Source organism: Rhipicephalus sanguineus, chromosome 7 (assembly GCF_013339695.2).
Source record: "Rhipicephalus sanguineus isolate Rsan-2018 chromosome 7, BIME_Rsan_1.4, whole genome shotgun sequence".
In the NCBI taxonomy this organism is placed as follows: domain Eukaryota; kingdom Metazoa; phylum Arthropoda; class Arachnida; order Ixodida; family Ixodidae; genus Rhipicephalus; species Rhipicephalus sanguineus.
Window position 1 is genome coordinate 9,897,950 of NC_051182.1, and position 22,989 is coordinate 9,920,938.

Here is a 22,989-nt window from a genome sequence, read left to right on the forward strand (position 1 = left end):
AATTTGCGATGCCATGACAGGTATTGGTTGACATCACAAAACAGAACGTGTGGAAACTGTAAACAGAGGTGCCATAATTCAGGTTGTCGCCTCACTTTCACGAGATTTCAGGCTTAAGCTCCCATGCTTTTGTGACGTGATACTGTTCAATGTTGCCCTTTCACTGAATTGAGCTGAAAGAAGCAAGGAGCTCGCTTAGGTGAATATGATTGCATCGCTGTCTCACCACTCCGTGCAACACACTTGATGACATGGCGCCACAGCAGAACAGCTGCAACGGCTTAGCTTAAGCCTTATTGCCACATTGCGCTAGTGCTTCAGTTATATTGGCACAACGTACAACTTCTCTGAACAGGACATTGCAGGTGCTGCATCAACCCATGATTCTGGTTACACAAAACTGTTAATTTTTTTTTACATTATTAACACTTTCGTGAGTGCAGAAAAATCGGTTGTCTTTGGGTAGTCCAGGAAATATGTTTTTTTTTACCACAGAAATGATTGATGCTAAAGCATAGGGTATCGAATGACAGTGGAACAAGCAGTCTGTACTGCAGTCTGACGAATCGAAGTCGTCTTCTGTGTCTACCATCGTGCAGAGATTCCAGCTCAGATTCATTGAAATCCTTCGAAGTTCGCCGTTCCCGTGGAGCATCGGCGAGCAACGTCGACGCCATAACCGAAACCGTGGGTGCTCGCCTTCTCGACTGCGAAGGTGAGCTTTAAAAATCTCCCCACAGCGGAAAAAAAAAAACTGATAAAATACTTCCTATTTTACCCTTTGGATGATGCTAGCTGTCCAAACATGCTCGGAGAGCCCCAGAATTTGAATTTGTATTCGTTGATAACATACTATCAATGGGAATAGGTGTGATCACGAAAGTGTTAAAGGGGTACTGACACAAAAGTTTTGGCCTCGCGTTTTTTTGCTGCAATGTGTTGCTGGGGGCCTGTTAGTCATAACACGGCACATCGTTTGCTGCAGCATGTGACAGATAATTAATTACAGGCTCCTTATTACCGACCAGTGTCAGTTTCGGTTTCAAAAACGACAAGCCTCCGGGTGCAACTATCACCACCTAGCGAGTGCAGCGCTCGATCACGTCAGCACACAGAACTGTGATGCACTTCCGCACGGTTCGCGAGCAGCCGCCGAGAAGTAGGCTGCTGGAGCAAACGCAGCAAAAAAACATGGCGGCTATGACGTCATCATAACTTGTTGCAGCGTGGTCACGTGAAGAAAGTAGGGGGTCCCCAAGGGTCCCCTTTGAGGGTCTCAGTAGCGTGAGGATGTCGATCGCTCACGCAAACTTCAAAATTCATTTAAAATAACTTCCAAGTTATATTCGCTGTTGGTATTTTGCAGATGATATACGCATGTTCTCCGGAATCGATCCCGCAGGCTATCTCGGCCGCGAAATATTGTGTCAGTACCCCTTTAAAAATAGTCGTGTTCACAGTACGGTATTATTCGAATATTCTTGAGGGCACTGTGCGCACGAAAAAGAATTCTTGGGCAACTAGTGATGGAAGTGAGATTTTGCCTTTTTGGAGCAGATTCTGGAGCAGAAAAAATGCTGCTTTGGAGAAGCCACGAGTGTTTTCGGAGCAGAAAAGATTCTAGTTTGGAGCAGCTATCGGTGTTTTGTAGCACATGGCAAAATATTCTAAACGACTCCTGCAGTTTAAGGCATCATTTAAGCATCTCATAAATATTAATATTCATTATTTAACATAATGCACATACAATAATCACTGCAAATTGCAAGGAACAAATAATTAAGCAGATGGATGGTCATTGAACACTAAGTAAGATGAGCGATATATTTAAAATACCAGTACTTGTGGCAGAAATGATACACAGTGGAACCTCGTTAATGCGTACCTGCTGGGAACGCACTAAACGAAGTACGCATTAACCACCAAGTAAAGATTTGCATCTCCTCGCGTATGCCATCGCCGCCAGCAGAGGAATAGATACAGTGCCACAGCAAATATTGCCCAAAGTACCCACTGCAAAGCCTTTTCTTTCTTTTTGCCAAAGAGGAGAAAAGATTCTGGTACTCTCGCCCAACCCTCCGATAGTGCCGATAGCGCTCAAGCGAAGGAGCCTGAACTATTACAGGGTCTGGCATACGCAGTGACCGACACAGTGGCAGAACGGACAGTGTCGGCTTTCCGCAATATATGTGTGTGCGTCTGTACCTGCGATCTGCTACTAAACAAAAAGTGACACAGTTCCAGTGAAACACGGTACGGCTGCATGGAGCCGATCGTCTCCTTGCTAGTTGCGTGCAGCACGTCGCCTTCTCGGCTCATGCCGTTACTGCCGGACCGCCTGCCGTGACGCACGCACGCATTTGTCACGGGAGTGTTCTTCGTACCCCCTTCGCTCCAGATCGTGCACAGATGCGGCGAGTAGCTTGTTCGGTTAACGCTGCGATGACGAACTTCCTGCAAGCGATGCGCACTCCGCAACGCTCTAGCGGTCCTGGCAGCGGACGGAAGCGCATTTGGGTGGTCGCCCCATAAAAGCGTGCAGTATGATTACAACAGCGCTACGCTTGCTGTACCGTACGCATGCATTTAGCGTGGTAGCGTCAATGCAAAGAGGTTTCTCGTCGCCCGCGACCAGCAACGTTCAACTCCACAACAGCGAGCTGCTTTTGTATCTACAAAGCGGCACGCGCTTGACACGGCCCCGCACAACGTTTTTAGAACCAGTACAGTTTCGCAGCTCCACTCGCTTTCCGGCACAGGCGGCCGACGCGTGAACTTACGGCACTGCTGCTCCATTTTGCTTTACTTGCCGTGGCCCCCGGGATCGGATACGGCAACGCACCGTTGCTCTCAATGGCGCGTTGCCGAAGCTAATCGCGGAGGCGACGCACCTGCCGCAGCGATCTCAGACGCGCGTGGAGTAGCAGCTTGCGAAGCGTTGCACGTTTCTCTGTGCTCACTTTCTCCGCACTTCGTGCGTGACTGTTTGCGAACAGTGATCGCTTGGGAAGCAGTTCTTTCGATTTAGCACGTGTGAAAGGGACAAAGCTGAAGAATGTCACCTTGATGCGCGTGTTGCACGAGCGGCTCGGAAACGAACACTGGTCATCACTTCTCCGAATCAGGGCAGAGACTTGCAAGAAATATCTCCTGAACATCAATCCCACCAGAATCGTGAAGACTACCTTCGATACAAGTCGCCTAACAGGGCTCAGGGAATAAAATCAGGTACCGTGATCAACCATAGTTCATGTTGTACGCCTTTCTCAAGAAATCAGAATTAATTTGCCCGAAAATTAACAACGGTCCTCTGTTTTACGACTTGCTTAGTCTGACAAATCTAAGTACATGAGCCAGTGTCATTTTCACCTCCACAGAAAAAAATGCGACCACCGTAGTCATGATGGATCCCGCAACCTTCGGGTCAGCAGCCGAGCACCGTAACCACTGCTCCATCGTTGTGGCTAAACACAGGTTGACGGCAATGGAATATTCGCGGGAGAGGACAGCTAGACGTGTGACATTGTACCATTATTATAGGTCACGTTTGATTATCTTTTGATGTTCCTGGAGCTTAGCTTGTGAAATAATCGCTTTTTAAAACAGTCGAGGTTATTGAAAAAGTTTAAATCTTGGAATATCGACTGTCACGGCCGCCGAAAGCTGCAGCGACGACAGGTCACATGGGTGTTGTAGCAGACGACGCGTGAGGCATGATGCAAGATGGAACTGCAGCGCCGCTAGTTCTTGCGTCGGCCGTCGCGTCCACTTCGGAGAGCAAGCGTCTATGGGTAGCTGCGAAACTGACCTGTTTCTAGAAACGTTGGCCCCGCACAACGAGGCGGCAGGGATCGGCGGCCCAGCACGTTCAGGTTGTCGCCTATTAAATGCGTGCAGTAGGCTTAATGTAGTGCTGTGCCGCACGCGTGCCCAAGCAGATATCTGACGATACTTATTGTGATAAGGTTGTCGGCGATAAGTCATGCTGGCAGGTTCGTTGGTGGCCGCCGCCTCACCTATGTTCTTTCCCGATGCTTCTTTTCCGAAGCAAAGGCGCCGCAATCGCACGGAAGTCGGAATCGGTGATCGACCGATCTACGCACTTCTCGAGAAGACGGAAAACTTGGCGGCACATTGTGGCGTCGGGTAGTTCAGCGGCACACTAAAATTTTATGGCACAAAAAGTTATCGCGGTACGCAGGGTACGCACTAACTGGTAGGCGTAGGACGAAGCATTAAGGCTTAAGCCAACGTTACTAGATGGAGCCAGTTGGAAAACTGCACGGGATCGCCACGGAAGCGGCGTGGCCGCTCGCTGTCTCCCAAAAAGTGGGGGCGCTGCGAGCGTTTCGCGCCCTGTTCACGTGACGTGTTTCGCGTCGCTGCTTCGTCTGCTCCGTGCGACGTCACGCATATGTGCTCGTATGCATGCCAGTACTTGCGGCATTGTCAATATGTTAGTATACAAACAGTATACAATCTGCATACTAGCATACTAGGATGATAGTACTATTCGGCTTGCTTCTGGTTTCGTTTAGGCATGCTGGACGATCACGTGGCTAAGGTTAGCTGTTTTCAGCTTCCCAGCGCCATTTTGGAGCAGGTTCGGAGCAGTTACTAACAGAGATCACAGTTTGGAGCAGCATGGAGCATAGGTCGGCAAAAAAATTGGAGCTCACTCGGACTCAGACTCACCAAAATTCTCCTCAGCCGGAATCACTCGGACTCAGACTCACTAAATTTTTTCTCAACCGCACTTATTCAGACTCTAACTCACCAGCACATTACTCAGCCAGACTCAGACTCATGACTTGACCCGAGTCTGAGTGAGCCTGAGTGAGTCGACTCATGAGTCCATTAGCGTAAAATTTGCTTTTTCTATCACAGTATCAATACTCTTTAACGCCAATATCTCACATAATCGGTGCTCTACGATACACCAGTTGATCTTGTACCGTCTTATATGAGGTGCCAGTGCTTTCAATCCAGTAAGGACATTCTCATCAAATATGCAACTCACGCAGATATTTATATCATGAACTTCCCATAGAATTAGCGGGGGAAGTCATGGCACCCCCCCCCCCACTCACGCCTCTGATCAATAAATATTGAGATGGCACATGAATGCTACTGCGGTGAGATATAGGTAAATCTACTTGAGTATAAACTTAAGCCTGTATAAGGCTCATAGTAATGCTGAACATGAGTAGATAGGACCATAGGTAGGCAATAACAGGTGGAGCTCACTCAGACTCACTCAAGAAATATAGATTGCATTTAGGGCTCACTCGGACTCAGACTCACCAATATTTTAGCAGACTCGAGGTGAGGGCCAGTTGGTGATGGAGCATACTTGGTGAAAATTAAGCGCGATGGACGAGACAAAAGAAGGAGACACACAGGATGAAGCATAGCCGCATTGAAAACATAGCCGCAGCTAGACAATGTGTGCAAGGCTTCCAATGATCTGCACCAAAACCAACAACAAACAACAGAGCCGGGCGCAAGATACAACCCCGTGACAACAGCAACCCGTGGAAAAAGAAAACACCAGAACGACCGAATGATAGGTGGAAAGTGGTTACACAGTTGAATACCTATAACAGGAAAAAAACAAGACTAAAAGCTAAAAAGAAGATATGACTAAAGAAATGCCGAAAGGAAACGCACTTAAAAGTGGCCATTAATGAAATGCACTTCTTTAATTAATAAAGCAACTGAAGCGACACTCACGCATGTGTCGGGTCCACAACCTTCATCAACTTCAAAGATTTCACGTTCCAGTTTGGTATCTCCGCGACCTACTAGTACTACCGTATTCTTCAACGTTGGGAAACAACCGCAAACTTTTGAGTGTAAAGCAAGGTCCTTATTCAATATTTCTTAAGCAATGTTTTCTTTAATTGGACTCGCTCAGACTCAGACTCATTAAAATTTTCCTCAGCCGGACTCACTCGGACTCAAACCCACCATAATACAGTATAGACCGCTTATAACGTAAGTCGCCGGAGTCGCGAATATCCGCACTATAAGCGGTACCGCACTATAACCAAAACAACCTTCTACAAAGGCTGCACTTGCGGAAAACGTGTTGAGCATGTAGCCTCGCGTGTCCGATAATCGACATATGCGATTTGGGGCGCTTACAACCACTTAAATCTCCGAATGTTCAAAAATTAACCGCCAAAGACCCGCATTGCCAACGAAATGAACACGGGGGGAAAAAGCAAACAAAACAAAGTGCCATCGCGGAAATTCGCCGACTACGTTTCAGGCCACCTCGAGGTATGCGCATTACACAGAAACCATGTCGAATCGCGACCGAAATTTCACGTGCTGAGCGGTACCGATCGTTCGATTTCACGAGCACACACGCGATGTCCAAGACATTGCAATCGAATCCGGAACCACCATTCGAGAGTTGCATGTGCCAACCATGCCCTCGTTTTCATTAACGATATGATTCGCTTCCCTTCAAGTGCAGCCATCGCAAAAAGTTTCGTTGATTCCGCACCAAACCGCAACTTTAATCGCCCGCGAGCGCTAGCGAAAAGCAACCAACGCTGATTAGGCCTAGCGTGCGGTTCAGCATGTTGTCGTGGGAAGTTTCTCCAAGACAACATGAAGTTCGGACGTCGAAAAGATCGCACTCAAGCACTAACCCAAGAACAGCGCGCATGATACGAAGTTTGTGCGGTTTATGTTCGCGGCTGGGAGATCAGCGGCGACAAAAGCCCGCCAAGCTTGTTTAAGTCCGCGCACTGGCAGAAAAGGCGAAAGCTCGCGTCATGAAGCCGCAAATCTTTTCAATTTGCGGAAGAGGTAGCAAACGCGATATCTGTAGCAAGTGTGATAACGATGACGCTTTTCCCGACAGGAAACTTACTTTAAAGCGCACTTGATGAGGACGCGATCGGCAAGGCTACTCCGTCTTCTAGGCAACCACCATCCTTCCCTACTCGGCGAGCCCGCACAATGCTGCCGCGGTCTTTTTCCTCCCTCCGCCCCTCGTTCGTTCACTGTGCGTGCCCTCGCCCTTCGTAACGACCTCGTCGCTCCCTCCCCAGCGGCGTACCTCCTTTGAGAACCGCACTCGCTACCGCGTCTGTCAGAAATATTTTCTCGCAACCGCATTATAAACGGTATTTCATCTTGGGGGGACTACACAATAAGCGGTATGCGTATACATGCGGTTCTATGGGAGGGTAAACGGGAGTCGGAAAAGACCGCATTATAACCGGTCCTGCACTATATGCGGTTACGTTATAAGTGGTCTGCACTGCATTATTCACCCGGAATCACTCAGACCCAGACTCACGGCCTAGTCCGAGTCTGAGTGAATCTGAGTGAGTCGACTCACGAGTGAGTTTGCCGACCTATGGCATGGAGCGGCATTTCTTTTTTGGATGGGCCGCAACTATAGTTTTAGTATAAAAGGTCAATGTTCAATTGAACAAAGTTTCAATATAATGAATCAAGTTGCCCACTTTACAGACGTTGCTACACAGAAGTTTAACTGTACAGTTACATCTGCTCAGGTCCCAAGTTCCAGTGCTACAACAATATCCGGAATTGGAGATAATGTACTGTAAAAACCGGAATATAGGTCGAATTTTTTTTCAGAAAGTCGGCCCCAGTCTTATATACCGATCATTGGCAAAAAAACTTTGCAAGTCTGGCCACTACGGGCAACTGAAGTCAACAGCCTCCATTGCCATCGCAACCATCGGCATCGCTTTGTTTACTACAGCCTTGTGCCGTGGGCGGTCTCATTTTGCACTTTTGTTGTTGTAATAGTAGTTGTCTTGTGAATCTATTTGGGCTCCCAGGTGCTTTTTTTCTTGTTCTTGATCGGTGGCCAACGAAAGTTCACTGTAGCGTTCAAGAAAACAGTGATCGAGTTTGCAAAGGCACGAAGAAATGGTCTGAACTGCTCTGAAGTGTGAAAGTTGTGTTGGGACGCTAGTGCACGTGAACCCGAGCGGGAGCCGTGAGTCACAAACAATAACTGAAAGTTTATCTTTGCACGGGTGTTCTCCAATCTCACCAGATACTATTTCTTTGTTGCTTCCTGCTATGCCGGCAGCTCTGGTTACGGCACCTATGGCTATGATCAGCGGGCAGATCCAGTGCACCACAGAAGCATTCGCTGTTGGCGGACGCCAAAGGATCACATCACGACAAGCAGCGATCAGAAGAAAGCTTCGTTTCGGTGCCAGAGCACAACGTACCTAGAGCTGGAGACTAAGGTTGCACAGTTGAACCGGGAGCCACGCTCGCGTCGTGATTGCAACCCGGGACCTCAATGTGCATCCAAATTAACGCTGTCAAGACGGTTATGACGTTTTACGAGGATAATGCTTGAGCCCATCTTTTGGCTTTCTGCCATGTGGAACTTACGTGTAAACACACGTGTAAATAAATGGCATTTTCACTGCGCAACATTTGAAATTGCGTTTGTTTTACGGTAAAGGCGCCTTCTGATACTTTGGCCGTTCCACGTACTTTTTTCCCTTTTTTTTTCTTTTTTTTTTTTTGATTTTCAGTATTTAGAAGTGGGGGGTCCGACCTATATTCGTTTTTACGGTAATTGCCTCGAACTGAGTGCGGAAGCACACAGCCCCCTTCCGCTGAAATTGCGTTAATCTAGATATGGGTCTGGTCAAAGCAGCAAAAACCAAGAAGGCAGCAGCACAGTGGCTACCGAATCGAAGAAAGGATGTTTATTTTGAAATGGTAAATGATGGGGTGCACTAACGCATCCGTCACTGAACGGCGTCATCCAGCTCTTCTGCCACCGACGAGCTCGCACTTCATCTTCGGCCTGCCGTAGCTGAGGTGGCATACTTAGATCGCAAATTATTTACTCTCTGTATCCTGAAATGCCAATAGGTGCAACATCATATTCTTTCCCGAAGCCCTGTGCCACTTGACAACTTCAATCTTCCTGGCAACAATGTAGGAGTGCCGAAACGGGGTGAATATTTCGGCTGATGCAGACACTTTGGAGGGGTGGGCGCTTAACATATAATGTTCAGAACTCTGGCGTTTCGGAAGTGGGCGCTTCCGTGATACTTTATGGCAGTAGTTTGACATATTTATCCTTGATGGTCAACCTCTGCAGATATCAGAGCAATGGTACAAGATCTTTTTCAATTAATTTCTGTGGATGTTCAATGTGAACGGATCATCATCTACACACAGACTGCTGTGAATTCAGGAGAGCTTTTTCCAAGAGATTATTTTGGTTTCGCACTTTGGAAATACTCTAGCAGTCTACGGCAAATGATGAGCACAACGCTGCCACGAAAGAGAGAAAAATTAAGCCCCTACCTGTACAACTTGTTCCAGATCTCCTTGGGCACCCGAAATTCGTCATCCACATCAACGGCGCTCTCAGAGTCACTTCCCTCGTCTTCCACGATCCTCCTGTGCTTCTCCACAAGCTTCAGCCGCCGCTGTTCCCTGGTACAGAAGCAGGCTGCCGTGGTTAGTTACGAGACATGGTTCAACCACATCCAAAAATGAGACCACTTCATTAGGATCACCACAAACGCGAAAAAGCTGTTCTGAACACTCGCACTCACTGCACAGACATCATGCTCAGCCTCCACATATTTCTGGATTAAAAATCATTACAGAATACAGAGTGTGTTTTCTCAAACTTACTTTCCTGGAAGAAAGCGCCAGAGAAATGATTTAACGTTTTTTGAAGATATGAAACAACAGTCGAATCCTGCTAATAAAATGAAATTTCGACCGTAACGAAAAATTTTTTATTCCCCATGAGGTGGCCGCAGAATGTAATGCGCCATAAGTTTCTTTACTACAAATCATTTTTGTGGATATTTATGTTTACATTAAAGTCTTAGCGAATGCAACTGAGCAGGCAAGTGCATTCAGAATAAAATCGTACACAAAGAAGGTTACGCGGTGCTAAAGCAGGTAAAATTCTTGTCAGTTAGATGGGTCACTTCTAGAAGCAGAAATGGCCAGTTTTTGAAACGAACTCTCTCATCTCCTCACATGGAAGGCCTCAGTTATTCCACGTGTTGGTTTTTGTGAGCAACCAAAATCATAGTATCAAGAAGTACAGGTTCACAATGACAGCTTTTGCAGTGGTTGGACAAGTGTGAATGGTTATCTTTATCACGTGATTGTCAGTGAGACGGGTGTTAACACACTGGCTGGTCTGGCCTCTGTAAACATGGCCACAAGTTAACGTACATTGTGCCCCTTTTGCATCTTACAAACTTGGAGACTTCTTCCGAAGCAGACGCACTTTTAAGTGCAAAGCACTTTAGGGCCCCGGGTTGTCGTATGCTGTCATCACTTGGCGTAACACAGGCAAAACCATGTATACACTCCGTTCGGGACCTATAGAGGGCGCCTTGAAAGACGCACGCAGCGCCACTTGCGGTGCGGCTAGCGTGCAACGTTGAGAGCCTTAGCAGACAACAGTGCTTAATTGCTTTGACAGCTATGGCGGCGCAAGCGCCCGTGGCTGGCGCGTTAGTGCTTCTAGCTGGATTTAAAGATATCGTAGTGGGATCGTTCTTCCGCGATGCCACCATTAAAAAAGGGGAAAACCTGCACGAGAATGGCCACGTTTTTTGACGTGAGTGAACGCTTTGCTACGGCGTCGTCAGTACTGACGGCTAAATGAGTGCATCAGGCGTGCGTCACACAAGAGGCTTACTCCATAGCTATCGAGGTAAGCTGTTATTCTTTCATGCTTAGAATATTATTGGTGCATGCCCACTACCCGTGTACTTGCAAAATGCTCAGAACATTTAGAATTATCCACGGCCACTCGCCGTGGAAACTTCGGCGAGTGGCCGGGCGGCGTGGTTATTTGTTGGTGGCTTCGTGTCATGTCGATTCGCAGCCACCGAGTATTTTGCTTGAAATTGTCGCGCGTAGCAACGAGCTTATTGCAGCATCATCATCGCTCATCCTGATCGTTTCTACCTCGCCGCTCGCGCGGCTCATGCCAAGAGCTTGAAGTGCGGGCGAGAAATAAACGTGTTACGATCGGCCCCGCTTCGTCTTTCGCTTCAAGTGATGTGGCGCCGATGACGGCACGGTCACTTCGGCCACCATCAGTCTCCCTCATTCGCGACAACCTCTTTCGTTGTTTATGCTTCTTTCCGAAACAAACATTGCGCTTCCGGCGCAACAGCGTTCGCAGAAAACTGCAACGACGGCCAGAGCTAAGATGAAAATAAACAGCCTCGATTTTAGTTCCGTGTGCGCATTTGTCTACATGCTGCACACTTTGTTCGTTTCATCAACACCGAATGATTACAGGGTCACCTGTTTACTACAAGTATCAACCACTTAAAGTGCTTGCGCTCTTGGCTCTGTCGTCTGCGCGAGCTCACTACGCTTTTATAATTTGCGCAAACTCTGGTGTAACCCAAGCTACGCTCTAGCGCAGAGGTGCGCAAACATTTTCGCTACCAAAAATGCGTTGGACTGGGCTAGTTGGTACATTGTCAAAATCGATAAAAGAACCAGCGGTAAACACAGGACACAGTGAGTGTCCCGTCGTTTCCTCTTACTGTGTCCTGTGTTTACCACTGTTTCTTTTTTTATCCATTTTAACGTTTTCGGGACCACGACCTCTCGAAGCTTCCGAGTGCCGTACGGCTACACCAGCCGTAGTCTTTCTGTATCTATTATATCTTCGTCTAACCAGGGGCGAGACCGGCAGGCAGCACACGATGGCTAAGTGCAACACATGTTTATTCGGTCACACAACCAACTGTCAACAACCCGGAAGGAAAAAGGGCCGGTTGCTTATATACATGCTCGAACCACTATCACACCGAGCGTTGACGTCACGAAGCCCAACAGTCCGAGTCCAGGTCACCGCTGATAGCGAAGCGCGTCTGCGTCAGCACCACGATGCACAAACACGATAACACAACACTCCTCTCCCCTCACGAGGTTTCGTCTCACGGCACGTAACGGTCTGGCGGTCGCCTCAACCGGGTAGAACGTCGAAGCTGCGGTGTTGATTGTCCCGAGGGGTCGCCGTTATGGGGACCACTGTCGAGCGTCGGACCGCTGTCGTGTAGAAGGCCCGGAGACGGCTCGGTAGAAGACCCTGCCGATTCAGCTGCTGGTGACGTCAAGTTCGATGCTGGTTGGTCCTGATCGTTGAGCCGAGTAGGCGTGCTGGTCGAGGTGGGCTCTCTAGTGTCCCTGAAGAGCGGACCCTTGTTTTCCACTCTCGGCCCGTCCAGTACGGTTCCCGCCGCCTTAAGCCAGCTCCGGTTCTCCTGAAATGTACGCAGTCGCAGGTTATCAGCGTGAACGTATCGGTCCTCGTCTCCGACGCGAACAATGTACGTGCATGCGCTGCACCGCTGAGCAATTGTACCCAACAGCCATTTGTCGTCGTCCGGGCGGAAGTCCTTTTACCAAAACCTGGTCGCCTTCCGAAAAGTCTCTCCATGGCCCTCGTTTCTGGTCTGCGTGGAGCTTCGCCTGCTCCCCCTTTTCGCGCATGCGTTGTTCCATGTCCGGGTGCAGCAGACTCAGCCTGGTTCTTGGCTGCCATGACAAGAAGATCTGGGCCGGGGTCTCACCAGTGGTGCTGGACGGGGTGTTGCGATAACTGAAGAGAAATTGGTCTATGCGATGTTGCATGGACTTCTTGTCTCCTTTTCTTTCTTCGTCTAGTATCTGTTTAAACAAGTCCTTCTTGACGGTCTGAACGCACCGTTCGGCGCTACCATTCGAAACTGGGTGATAGGGAGGAGATTTGGAATGACGAATTCCATTCCTGCTCAGGAATGTTGCGAAGTGCTGCGATGTGAATTGGGGCCCGTTGTCGGTGCACGATCTCCTCTGGTAGTCCGTAGGCCGCAAAAACACCTCGCAACTTCTCTACTGTCTTTTCACTTGTTGTTGTTGTCATGACAAACACCTCAACCCACTTCGAATGAGCGTCCATTAGGACCAAAAAGAAATGCTGGTCCCTTTGCGCAAAATCTAGATGAACTCGCTGCCATCTACGTGTTGGCCAGCCCCATGACATTAGTGGCACTCTAGCTGCCGCATTCTGTGACAACTGACAAGTGATGCACTCTTTCACCGCTTGCTCTATGTCTAGCGTTAAGCGAGGCCACCAGACATGACTCCTTGCCAGCATTTTCATTCGAGTCATCCCTGGGTGACCTTCGTGCAGCATTTCTAGAACCTTCTGTCGCAACGAAGCTGGTATAACCACGCGATTGCCCCATGTTACGCACTCTTGGTCTACCGACAGTTCGTTACGGCGAACGAAGTATGGTGAAAGATCGTCGTCCGACACATGCGCAGGCCACCCGTTCTGCGTAAAAAACAACACTTTGGACAGCAATCGATCTTTACGCGTTTCCGATCTGATTTCCCTTGCCGACAATGGAGCCTCGTCTAGCACCGAAAAGAAATAAACGCCCTCAGACTCCTCTGCTTTGTCTCGGAGCGGTAGCCGTGAAAGGGCATCGGCATTTTGGATTTCGCTTGCCTTTCGGTAGACCCATCGGTAGTCATACGCTGCAAGAATTAAGGCCCACCGCTGTATCCGTGCTGCTGCCATTGTAGGGATTGGCTTGCCATGCCCGAAAATTCCAACAAGGGGTTGGTGATCTGAATAAACGGAAAATTTTCGACCAAACAAAAATTTGTGGAACTTCTTTAGACCGAAAATAACTGCAAGAGCCTCTTTCTCCAGGTGGGCGTAGCCCTGCTCTGCCTGACTTAGTGTCCTCGATGCGAACGCTATCGGTCTTTCGACCCCCGCGATTTTATGAAATAAGATCGCCCCTAGTCCATATGCCGAGGCGTCGCACACCATACCAAGTTCCTGATCCGGATTGTAGTATGCTAGTACTCTGGGATGCATAAGCCAATCCTTAGATCTCTTAAAGGTATCCGCTACCCTGTCCGTCCATTGCCACTTAACATTTTCGCCCAACAACTCATACAATGGTTTCAGCTCTGCTGACATGTTCGGAACGAATTTGCCATAAAAATTGAGCATGCCCAAATATGCTCGAAGCTCCTGTTTGTTCTTGGGTGTCGGCGCGTCTTTGATAGCGCGCACCTTATCATCGGATGGCCGAATGCCATTTGCGTCCAGCACGTGACCCAGATACGCCACCGATGTTTCGAAAAACTTGCACTTTTCTTTGCGCAATTTAATGCCTCGTTTCTTGAACCTTGTCAGCACGCTTTCCACCTTTTCCCAACACTCCTCAAAACTTTCCCCGGCAATCAACACATCATCCAGGTAGCAGGCGACTTTATCTAGGCCTCCTAGAACATCGTCCATGACTGCCTGGAATATCGAGGGTGCACTGGTTATCCCATACGGTAGGCGCGTAAACTTAAACAGCCCCATGTGCGTATTTATCGTGAGCAAAGACTGCGAGTCAGGGTGCAACTGCAGCTGCTGATACGCGGTTGAAAGGTCAAGCACAGTGAAATATTTGCACCCATGCAAGGCTACAAACAAATCTTCCATGACTGGCAGCGGATAATGATCGGTGCGCAAGCAGGGATTCACCGTCATTCTGTAGTCTCCGCAAATCCTGACCGTGTTGTCTCCTTTTGGAACCACCACCAGCGGCGTGGCCCAGTCGCTTTTTAGGACGGGAACAATCACCCCTGCGTTCTGCCAGGCCCTCAATTGTTGGGAAACGGGATCTCTGAGTGCGAAGGGCACCGGTCGAGGTTTACAAAAGACCGGTGTTGTGCCCTCCTTCAGCAACAAGCTTACTTGACAATCCGTTATCTGTCCGAGCTCTGGTTCAAACACTTCCGAGAACCTTTCAAGCAAGCTAGCTACTCGATCGATCCCCACCCCATCCACACTCAACCAATCCAATTTAAGAGATTCCAACCAGTCTCGCCCTAGCAACGCAGTCTCACTCTTTTGCAACGTACGGACAACGATCAGAGGCAGCGTCGCTGTCTGGTTGTTGTGCTCTACCGGCATCATCAGCTTGCCCAGAACCGTTAACGGCGTTCCCCCATAGGCTTTTAGCTTTATGCTACACGGCAACAACGGTCGCCCGGCCCAGTGTCGCTGATAGAGAGTCTCGGGGACGATAGAAACAGACGCGCCCGTATCTATCTGCATCGGCACATTACGACCCCCGACCCGTACGTTTACAGTATAGTTTCGGACACTCTCGTTACACGAAAATACATTCTGTAGCAAAATATTGTCCTCACCACTACTGTCCTCCGCATAGTGTGCTGTGCTGGCGGACGATCGGCACGCTCTTGCCAAGTGGCCCACTCGTTTGCAGGCGCGGCAGCGGTATTTCCTGAACGGGCACCTTTCGTCGGTGTGGGAGGTGGCTCCGCAGCGGTAGCAAGCCCAACCGGTTGTTTCTTTCGCTGGTCTGGGTTCCATGTAGTCTCCACGCGGCTGTCCCGACCTTGAACTCAGAGCTTGTCGTTGTACGGCGTGGACACCCAGTTCTTGCCCCTCCGGCTGGAATTTCTTCGTCTCGGAACGGGCTAGTTCAATACTTCGGGCTAGTTCGCACGCCTCTGCAAACGTCAGTGTGGCCCTCTTCAGAAGCTCTGCTTGCGTTGTCTCGTCTTTCAGCCCGGCAACGAAACGGTCCCGCAAAGCTTCATCCAAAAATGCCCCGAAATTGCAGGAGGCAGCCAGACTCTTCAATTCCAACGCAAAGCCCGCCACCGGTTCTGTGTCCTGCTGAATCCGGCGGTTGAATCGGAAGCGTTCCGCTATGACCATGGGTTCCGGAGCATAATGCTTCTTGAGGGCTTGAATTAGTTGCGCATATTCTTTCTCCTCGGGCTTCGCGGGAGCTAGTAGATTTTTAAGCGTGCGATAGGTTTTCTTCCCAATAGCGGTAACCAACACCGAAACCTTGAGGTCGTCGCTCACCTGGGTCGCCCGAAGGAAGTGCTCGAACCGCTCGATGTACGATTCGAAATCCTCGTCTCCGTCCTCGAGGAAGGGTTCGAACTTGCCAGCCGCTGCCATGTTGAAGTCTTCCGCTCCCAAAAGTGCCTGGCGTCTGTCGGCCGTGCGGATTCACCAGGATCCCATCCTCGTCGCCACTATTATATCTTCGTCTAACCAGGGGCGAGACCGGCAGGCAGCACACGATGGCTAAGTGCAACACATGTTTATTCGGTCACACAACCAACTGTCAACAACCCGGAAGGAAAAAGGGCCGGTTGCTTATATACATGCTCGAACCACTATCACACCGAGCGTTGACGTCACGAAGCCCAACAGTCCGAGTCCAGGTCACCGCTGATAGCGAAGCGCGTCTGCGTCAGCACCACGATGCACAAACACGATAACACAACACTTTAATACTAGGATCTTTCCGAAGAGCCGTGAGCACCTGACATTTTTGTCCCTCAGCATCTCGGGGGAAGGGGATCGACTCCCAGTTAGCCCATCTGTATACTTGAACAGCTGCGCTTCCGCCAGCACTAAAATCATGTCTGCAGGAACAGCGCGAACGTAAAGCACGGGACGTAGAAGAAACATTACGACGACATGAGAGCTGACTATCAACTTATCTTGGGCAAGCACGGGCCGCTTACGATACTCGTCAGGAAACATCGTTGGCACGTGCGACGGGGACGACACATCCTTGGACGGCACACCCCCAACTAAATGTGCACTGAATATCTTCGCGTGCCGAAAGGGCTCCCCAGTTTGTTCCGTCATGGCTGAAATGTACTGATGCTAGCGGCACAAGAAAAACAAAACCGCAGAACGCGAGACGGCAGAGGGAGCGGGAACCAAGCTAACTTTTTTCGTCGCACAGCCGTGATCCACTTTTGCCGCTGCCCAATAAAGCACGGACGAGTTGAGAAACGGTGAAACGTCGTTACCGCAGGGCACGACGTGTACCTGTTGGTACAACCGACGACGCAGCAGTTCATGACTGCGTCACAGAGCACCTACAACTGCGTGCTAGCGGGCGCGGGAAAGCGTTCGCTTCTGCTCGGGCTCTCAACGTATGCCTTCGCTGACGGCCGCGCGGTGGCGCGCCAGTCGCAGTGAACGGAGTGTATAGAATAGCCATCTGCAGCATATTGAGCGTGCGCTCGCACCAAGGAGAAGTCTTCTTCCTCTTGTTCTTTGAGCGCCTTGATGATGATATTAAGTGCAGAGCACTCTAAGGGGCCCAGGCTGTTGTATGCTGTCGTATGCTGCCGTCGCTTGGCGTAACACAGCCAAAGCCACGTATAAAAATATAAAAAGAGGAAGCAAGCAAGAAATATAGAAAGAAAGGGCAAATAATAGGAAGAAAAATAGAAATAATGAGAGAAAAAAAGAAGACAGAAAGAACCTGGAAAAGAGAGAAAGAAAGAAACAGAGGAGGAAAGAAACAAAGAAGGCTGCCCAGATCCTTCAGGCTTGGCACCCATAGTGCAAAGCTGCCTACATGTTTTTTTTCTTGTCACATGCTTTGGGTGCCACTTGTTAGGGTTACTGCAGCTGTGAAAAGGAGGTCGCCACCAAAGTGGCTGACCACATTCCATGGAAAAGAAATGAACATAGGCCATGACAGCATTTTCTTTGTGAGCAGGACTCTGGTGTACTTGTAGCAATCTATGTATAGTGCGATGGTTTCATCTAATGTGTGAAATTCGTACCTCGTATTATTGCATGCATATTCCCAATGTTGTCAGTCCCAAATATGCACTTCCAGTTTCGTTGTTGGTCAGTGCATTTCGCAATGGTGTCAGTAGGCTGCTTTTCTTCTTTCAACGGGTGCCAATCGGGCCACACAAACTTTGAGACGCACCAGGAATCAGCACGTTCCCCGAAAGTGTATCTCGCACGATGTCGCGACGACGAAAGCAGTGCCCAGCACCCTTTGGGAGAAAAGTTATTTGAGCTGCCAAGAAGACCATCGGGAACTACGGTGCAGCCCAGCATTCGTAGCTGGGGGAAGCAAAAGGATGCAATGTTTTTCATGCAATGGCCTGAAAAGATGTTTCCAAGGGCTAAAGGAGCGAGTTTTTCGTATGACTGAACAGGAGCCTTGGTGCACTGGCTGCACACGTAGCTCTGACTAGGGAGCTGCTACAAGCAAAGACAAAAGAAACTGAGAAAGGCATTTCGCAGAATTACTTCAAGGCCAGCAAAAAGTGGGCACCGAGTTTTACTTGCTGTGCAGAAACTCTCTCAAAGCCAACACCATATGGCTTTCCAGTAGCATGTGGCAAATCCACGGAAGAATGTTGACTTTCAGCTAGGAGTGTGCCTTGACATGCGGTCAGTGCTCACAGCGCAGCAGAACCACTCTGAAACAGTTTACATAAGGTCAAATGGGAATGGGAAGACACCAGTCCCCAGAAGGTAATGCTGTGTTCAAGCGGAAGGCACTGCCCAAACATGAAGCTTCCACAAAGGAAGTGTCAAGCGTTGCATGCAGATGCAATGATAACTATCATGTGGAAGTTACGACCGGTGTGTCAAGAACTAAATCCAGCCTATTAGACAGCCCAAACTTTCTGTTTGGTGGCCTTAGCAAGAATTGTTTTTTTTTTCTTCTTTAAGCTTAAGTTTAGCTTTATTATTGCATTACGGCACCTTCAAAGCTATTATTATCCCTTCGAGCATAATCTCTCGTTGGTGTCATCAGCAGGCCCACTAGCATTGACAGATGCAAGGGTGACAAAATTTATGGAAAACTGATAACATAAACACAGGCACTTGAGACTTTTATACAAACTAAGAAAAATACAAGCAAATGGCACCAAGGCAGCTGCACACAAATACTATAACTGCACATCAACAATTCCTCATTCTGCCAGGGAATCATAGTGCAATGTTAGGCACATGAGCTGCATTAGTGCTAAGAAAGCAAAGGCCATCACTGACATGCCAGTTTAACAATGCATGATCCCCAGTGCCTTAGGTGTGACGCAAATGGGCACCACAGGCACAAGTCAAACATCAGCTGCACCATATTACTTGTGCCACACAGGCACAGAAAAACGAAATTAACTTCCTGAGGCCTTATGATTTAATGCCAATTGTACATTGCCGCACAGGCAAATTAAATGGCATTTGCCTTAATGTCATTTGTGACCTAATGCCTTTGCCAAAACTCATTTGACTGAGAAACATGCACTATCACGCTCAGTATGAGCTACATCACGTGAGCGCGTGGCCGAGCGCTCTGCAAGGTTGTACAGCGGCGCCGATCACAGCGTACTTTCGAGTTATCCGGAGAGAGTATGACTGCTCGTGCGAGCGCCCATTGCCCCCACTTGCTTGCTTTCACCCTCGAAGTTATCATTTTCGAAGGAGATATCACCTCAGGGCAAAACGAGGGCGAGGGTGAAAGCAAGTGGAGGCGATGAGCGATCACAGGGACAGCCACACTCTCTCCCGATAACTCGAAAATATGCCATAATCGGCGCCAGTGTACAACCTTGCAGAGCACTCGGCCACGCGCTCGCGTGATGTAGCTCATACTGAGCGCGATAGTACTTTCGACAGCAAAGCTTGCTCAGTGCAGCGTACATGAAACATCTGAAATAGCATCCATTGTGTAAAAAATATTTCATATACAGTAAAACCTCATTAATTCGAACTAGGTTATTTCGAAATCCTGTTTAATTCGAAGGATTTCAGCCCTCCAGTATTTTGCAATGTAAATTTGAGTGGATAATTTGGAGCGGCGGTCAGCACCAGCCCTGTTAATTTGAAAACTGAGGGGGCCATGTGTCGATTCCCAATCTCTATTTTACCACAAATCCGCGGAAACGACGGCCTTTAGGAGCCACAAGGCAATGCAATGCAGCGATACTAACGAGTGACAAGTTGAGCACCCCAGCCTCGCAGCTTCCAGCGCAAAAAAAAAAAAGGAGAAAAAAAAGCAGTCTCGTGATCAGCTGAAATGTGCGCCTGCGGAAAAGAAGACGTGCTTCACTGAAACACAGCGGTGACACGCGAGCAGCATGTCGCATGCTTCTCGCAATGTCAGTGCATCATGATTTACCCATTCTTTCTGGGAAAATAATGAAATTAATAGAGGACGCTCTGATGGAATTCGCGATGTATGCAAACCTCCGACTGGTCGTTGCTCCGGCAATTTCCGTACTTGCACTGGTGGCAGAGTTCTTGCCTGCAACGCCCCACTTCGAAAACTTGGTTAGAAAACTTCTAACGATCATGCTTTCCAGCCCGAACACATCGCAAATTCTGTCACACTGGTCATTATTAACTTCCTTATTTTACCAGAAAGAATGGGCAAATGGTCGCATCATGACGTACTGACGCTGTGAGAATCAGGTGACATGCTGCCCGCGTGTCACCACTGTGTTGCAGTGATGCACGTCTTCTATCCGCAGGCGCAGCATTTCAGCTGATTACGAGTCCGTTTTCTTTGTTTTGCTTTTTTTTTTTTTTGCGCGGGCAGACGTGAGGCCCAGCATTTCCTCATGTTTGCGGTAAAATTGGGACCAGGTATTGCTGGAAAACTTAACCCTTGTAGCCGCAAACTAGCCGGCACAGCAAACGACCTCCGATTACTTTCAGTAATTGAAAATTCCTTGCATCCCACTTTTTTAATGTATCGTTAATTCGAAAACCCACTTAATTAGAAGGTTTTTCACAGTTCCAGTGACTTTGAATTAACGAGGTTCTACTGTACACCACTTGTTAACAAATCTCGCGTTATCCCCTAATTGCGCTATGGCAAAATTCCATTCAGAATAGCAGTAATTTTGACATGACAGCACCATGTTGCTTCTGGGCTTTGGATTCAACATGAAATGGCTGAAGTGGCTACCCTATTTACTCGAATATAGGTCAAGCAGGAGTATAGCTTAACCTCTGAATATTGCGCTGTACGTTAACGAAAAAAAGGTATTCCAATATTGTCGTACCCATATCTTTTGAGAACCTGAAAAAACTGGAACACGACACATGTTTTTTTACAACGAGCACACACAAAAAACTCATTATGTGGCAGGTTTCCGCAGGCAAAAGCATGTCCTTGGAGTTGTTTATTTTCTCAGCAGTTGGTGATAATGGAATCGCATACAGTAATCGTGGAGTATCAGTCGACAAATAATCTCGACCGAGTATGCCGGCATGTCCTGCTAACGGTGGCCGATTCATAACTGCCTTCCACAGTGGTTTTTATTAGAGCTCCTAATGTTATTCTTCCTTTTTACTTTAGTAGCCTGTCAATTCACTGAAAATATACATATGTAAAGTACCGGTGTGGCTGGCACTACATTAAGAATCGTGGATGCAACAGTGGATCACCATTGGGTCGCTACTATTGATAGGTTTGATCACCGATGTAGGTCCATAGCTAATTAAAGGCATTTCCGAAAAAGAGTTCGACCTATATTCGAATAAATACGGTATGTGTGGTTACAGAATGTTAAAATGTGTATTTATTTTTTTATTCTTCCCTAAAATTATTCACTTCAGAAGTCACTGTTATTGACATCATAAGCTTAGACATGTGGCCTAAAAAATGTCATTCAGGAACTTCCTTTCTTGAGCCCGTGTGGCAAGGGCGTGATTGGGCGAACTTTGTCTGCCAGTATCGAGCAGACTAGTACTCACTTGAGCCTTTTGAGATAGGCTGCATAATTTCCATCATCTGTGAGCTTCTTGAGCCGCTTTTTGGGTGATCCTTGGGCTTGTCTGCTGGCTGCCCCCTTGGCTTGTCGCCCCTGGCGCTCTGAAGACAGCACAGATTTATCGTGTTGAGCAGCCAGCCAGCTGGTTCATTTGCAACCACAATACAGCCACTGTGATCAAGAGGTATCAAGTGAACAAATACAGCAGTCGTTATACCATCAGCACAAGCACACTCTTCCACCTCTGAACATACAGCTGGTGTCACCAGCGTTGATTCGAGTAAAGTTTGATTCCATTTTTGGTACCTTGTTTGTGGTACCTTCCTGCACCTAGCTTCCAATTTTCATTAAAACCATTGATTCAAAGATGCGATGGTGTAGCGTTCCAAAAATTGTGCTCAACTCCCATGGCAGACACTTTGGAGGTGCAACCAATTTTCTTTGAGAACTTGCCATCTTCTTTTACAAAGAAAACTTTTATGAGACCACCAGGGGTGAGACGGCTGAAACTGAATTGGAAGCAGTTCTTAGAGCAGCAAAATTTTGATTTTGGAGCAGAAGAACCTTGATTTGGAGCAGTTAGCGGCATTTAACATGTTGTCTTAGGAGCTTGAAAAAAACAAATTTTTAGCAACTTGGGGGGACAAGTACATATTTTAAGCTTAGAATACACCTAACACTGAAGCAGCCTTTGTAGCAAGTTTTTTTAACAGATTATCGCCAAGTATGAACTACACTGCCTCTTTACATACCCTACAACCTATCTAGCCCACGTAACAAACATGTGCAATAATTGAAGAAGGTTCTGGAAACTAGGTTTACCTCACACATCTCAAAAGAAAAGAAAATGAAAAACCATCACACTTATCACAAAATAAAAAAATTGTGATTACACAAAAACTGTAGTTACATAGCAGCAGAATAGTAATGTAATTTAGCATATTACTGCTTTTGCTTTTTGTACGTCTGCTTATCAGCTTTTCAAGCTTATCAAGAGCTTCCTGTAGGTCAGCGTTACTCTTTGTCAGGAGAACATCACAATAGGCGCCTTTAGCTATCTGCTCAGCTGCGCGGTTGGCATAGCATCGAGTGCACTTCATGATTTTAACAGACAACAAAAGCACACTGCACCAACATTCGCTGCCACCTCAAGTAGTACTCGTAATTACATGGCGCATGCACGAATGAGTAATTAAGGAACAAAATGTGCTGTGTCCCTGACAGCTAGTACTAATAGCCCCTTCCAAAATCTCAGTATGTTTTTCCGCAGGACACCAGTGTACTGCGGCAAAAGTGGCTTAAAAAGCGTTCTGCACGCAATAAAACAAGCATCAGGAAATTTGAGAACTACTGTCCTTTTCTATTGCAATAGCA

The 22,989-nt window shown here is 48.0% G+C and overlaps 1 protein-coding gene across 1 annotated transcript in view; it reads right to left on the reverse strand.

Annotated features, from left to right (window-relative positions):
• LOC119400575 (DNA excision repair protein ERCC-6) overlaps positions 1–22,989 on the reverse strand; it is a gene marked incomplete at its 3' end in the record, with an annotated part of 295,855 nt that overhangs the window by 237,174 nt on the left and 35,692 nt on the right. The window contains 2 exon segments of the mRNA XM_037667637.2: positions 9,334–9,465; positions 21,599–21,716. Of these exon segments, the coding sequence (XP_037523565.2) occupies positions 9,334–9,465; positions 21,599–21,716 (250 nt within the window).